Raw genomic sequence first — 4,050 nt, 5'->3', positions numbered from 1 at the left:
AATAGCGAAGTGAACAAGATCAAAATGTGACGTAATACCTCCAAAATAATGAGGTTCCCTTAAACCTTAGCTGTTCTCTGTGATTACAGCTGATTATCACAAATTAGCATGCAGCGAGCAGCTTGAAATAAGCAGATGTACCTGTTGGATATTACTTTCTAAATAACATTGTGTTAGCATTGTTCCAATGAGCACGTTAGCAAGGTCATTTCAAAAATCAAAGAAATGTTCCATTTTCATTTTGAAGTACCGGTAATATCAACAGAGGTGCCACTGTTTATCTTATTTCTGAGGAATATACTATATATATACATATATATATGTATATATAATATACTGAGGAAACGACTACACGTATGCTTAATAATTGAATTAGGGCTGCGCTCGCTTGCTGGTTAAAAGTAACACACCTAAAAATGTATAGATATAATCAGAATACTTAATGTATCTCGGGGGAAATATTGTGACAGTTGCTCCTTTTCAGAATGCAATAACATAACAATATTTAAGACATTAAAGGAAAAAGTGCAATAAAATATTAATTTTTTTTGATATAATACAAGTATTTATATAAGCATAAGAAGTTAAAGTTAAAAAGGGCAAACAAAGGTAAAAATGGAATACTACTATTTATATATACATAAGCACTTGAAGATAAGCTATGCACACTGTTCAATATCTAACAGCAATAAATATGTAAAGATGTGTTTATCACAATATTTGCAGTGGTGTATCAGCATTAACAAAGATATGGATTCTGAATTCACAGTTTGAGGGGCTTTTAGCTGCTGATGGTGCAATAAGTCCAAATATCCTAGATCCTAGATTTTATTAAAAAAAATGAATGACCTGCCTTCTCTCCCTCTCCTCAGGTCCCCTCCTGGCCTGCTGCCCACCACACACACTCCTTCTTCTAACACACACTCTTTACCTCACCTCAACCAGAGCTCTGTGTTATCACTACCACTCCACACACACACTTTTACCTCACCATGCTGGGACAGGAGTTCCTGCGGAAGCTGAAGATGCCAGATCTGGATGATGTCAGCCAGTACATCCAGAGCGTCTCCACCCCAGTGCTGGTCAGCGTGGGGGCGGTGGCTGCCGCGACAACATACTACCTGGCAACCCGGCCCAAAGCCCTCCCGCCAGTGTGCGACCTCCGCATGCAGTCCGTGGAGGTTCAGGTGGGTTTCACATCGGGTTGTAGGTTCAAATATATAGAAGAAACACAAATCTCTGGCCACCTCTTTTAGGTCCAAATTGCTCAATCTGCTCAGTTTGTTGGTCAACCCTCTTTTTCTGCCTCCAACCACGACCTGAAAAGTGAATATGAATTGTTACCATTAAATCACAGGGTCCACCAAAGACACAGGGTCCCACGATTTAATAAGGTTAGACTTGAGCACTCTTTCGTGCACCAGCCAATCCAAAAATGTAAACTGAGGTTAATCCCAGATTAAAGATCTTGTCTTCAGCAATTAAAATGTTATGTTCAGTTTCTGTTCCATTGTTTGTTGTCTTAAAAGGGCCCTATTATGAATATGATATGAGGTTTTCCCTTTCTTGCAGTGTGCTTGTAGATTTTTGTGCATGTTAATGGTCTGCAAAGGCCAAAATCCAAAATTCCCTCCGGGGAGTTTCTTTTTGATCCTTAAAGTATATAAACATGTCACAGTAGAGGCACAAAATACAAATATGAATTAATTAATATGCACTCTTTATATATTTACCATTGTTTATGTTTCATATGGAGCTGCATTGATGCAAGACAAATGTCAGACTCCTTCTGACTAACGTACTACTTTATATAAAAGAGCAAGCTTTCCTGTAAGTGCAGATGTAGGACAATAATGTATACATACTGTGACAGCTAATGAAACACCACTGAAAAATACTGTTGAAATCAAATGTATGAACATTGACGAAGGTATTACTCTGTACATCCGGTGGTTCAGTAAAGGGCTGTTTCTCTAAATGTGGCAACATTCAAACACAGGAACAACCCTGACTCAAGTGTTTGGATTGTACACCCCTCCCTTTTTCAATGAGGCAATTCTTTAAGTGCTCTCGCTTTGACCAGACAAAAGCCCCAAGAAAACCACTATAAAAAAACTGATTCAAAACCAACTGAACCAGGTGTTAATTATTAATTTAAGTGCAAAGGCAGGACAAGCTGCCATTGTTTCACAATGATTTCTCCGTCGGCAGATCACAGAGGAAGTCAAGTTTTGTTGTAACCTATATTTTACTCACAAAGAAGCATCTGGTGCAACACATCAGGTCAGGTGACAGCGATAGAAGCTTCGACAGTGACAGAGACCCCCCCCTAACAAGCCATTTAGTCACTAGCAAACAACCATGACACATAGAAGCTCAGACATTCACCAGTAGGGTGTTTACTGACGTATTTTATGTCGTAGAACAAAAGGTGAACATTTATTTTCTTGTGCAGACCATATTTCAGGAATCTGAACAAAACCTTGACTTTTAGACGAGGAAGCAGAAGTGCGAAAGAAATAACTAATGTCCTGGTTTTAGGACTCATTCCTGCACCACTCTATTGGGAAACAATCTGACACTGCACTAAACTGTAATAACAACACTAAAATAATTGAAACTTGATGTGAATGATTAAGAGACTATAACTGATGTTTGAATGAATGATTAAATAAATATCTGTTAGATCAATCTTAGATTACATTGATTTGTTTTATCAGGGTGGAGAGTTGGCACGCCGATCGGTGCTGCTGAAAGGAGACGCTAACATCACACACTTCTACGATGACGCCACAACAATGTACGAGTGCTTCCTCAGAGGCGTCAGAGTCTCCAGTAAGAAACAAACACATAAATATATGAATTCATTTTTGATAGTTTGACAGTCTGTCTGCCTTGCATAATGGGGAATAAATGTTGCTCTTTGGAGAGCAACAGAGTAGGATCTACGGTGGCCGACATGTGCCAACACGCTACAATGGCCCAAAACACGTGCTGGACTTCCAAAAATGTTTTAAATGTAAAAACACTATTGTGCCAAAACATGCAAATGAAGAACTTCACCAACTTGACAACACATGGGCAGGATTTACTAAAAGTGCTGCATACGTAACGCTGCAGGAAGCTCAAAACACAACGGAAACGGGGACTCTAAAAAGTGACGCACACAGCTGGGACCGGAGCGCTTGTTTACAGGGATAATAATGTTGGCCAACTGTCACTGAAAACTTAAAATGTACATTTTATTAGCTTATTTGAGCTATGTGATCACAAGATTTCTTCCGATATTTTTGCATCTGCTGTCATCTAGCATGTTAACCTAGTCATTGCAAATATACTGACAAAACGCTGCACATGTTTTGTCAGGTTGGTGAAGATTGGTTCCTCATTTGCATGTGATTTGGCACATTTGTATTTTTATTAGGGCCGGGACTTTAATGGGTTAATTAAGATTAATTACACAAAAATTAACGCGTTAAAAAAATTAACGCATTTTAATCGCACTTATTTTTGCACCGCGGAACGTTTCTCACTGGATGAGAGTTTCAGGGGTACCGATTATACTGGAGCACCAACTAACGTTCATGACTTCAAACAACAACAAACCACAGTGAACAATAGTCAAACGTGAACGAACAAGCTGATGAGACCGCTTTGGTTGGCCCCGTGGATGGGACATTTTGTTTTAAAAAACGGACGGATGGAAGCGTCAATAAGAGCATGGTTGTTTGCAAATTATGCAAAAAGGAATTTGCGTATCACCGCAGCACATCAAGCCTCAAGTATCACCTCAATGCAAAACATATAGCAGCTAGCGTGGAAGCTAGCGTGGACGTTAGCCCGACTCGGAGTACAAGGACCCACACCCAATTCGCGTTGATCAAACAGTGGCCTATGCAACAGAGAGATTTTATTTTTCATCAGGATATTGGAAGAATAGGAGGGATTGAGGTCAATCACTGGCACTTTTTTATTTTATTTTAAATGGTACAGTACACTTTATGTTGAACTATTTATTATGTTGTTGGTGCAACTGGCACTTTATGTTGA

General features: G+C 39.2%; 1 protein-coding gene across 1 annotated transcript; it reads left to right on the top strand.

Moving 5' to 3' along the window:
* Positions 1-855: 855 nt before the first annotated feature.
* LOC104966756 (long-chain-fatty-acid--CoA ligase 1-like) lies at positions 856-2,835 on the top strand (the record flags this gene model as incomplete). Its single annotated transcript, XM_010796036.1, has 2 exons — positions 856-1,187; positions 2,721-2,835. Coding segments are annotated over exons 1-2 (310 nt in total), but the record flags the coding sequence as incomplete, so codon positions are not given.
* Between the last annotated feature and the right edge of the window lie 1,215 nt (positions 2,836-4,050).

This window comes from Notothenia coriiceps, unplaced genomic scaffold (assembly GCF_000735185.1).
Source record: "Notothenia coriiceps isolate Sejong01 unplaced genomic scaffold, NC01 NC01_scaffold00002211, whole genome shotgun sequence".
Lineage (NCBI taxonomy): Eukaryota > Metazoa > Chordata > Actinopteri > Perciformes > Nototheniidae > Notothenia > Notothenia coriiceps.
This window is presented reverse-complemented; position numbering and strand designations above follow the sequence as displayed.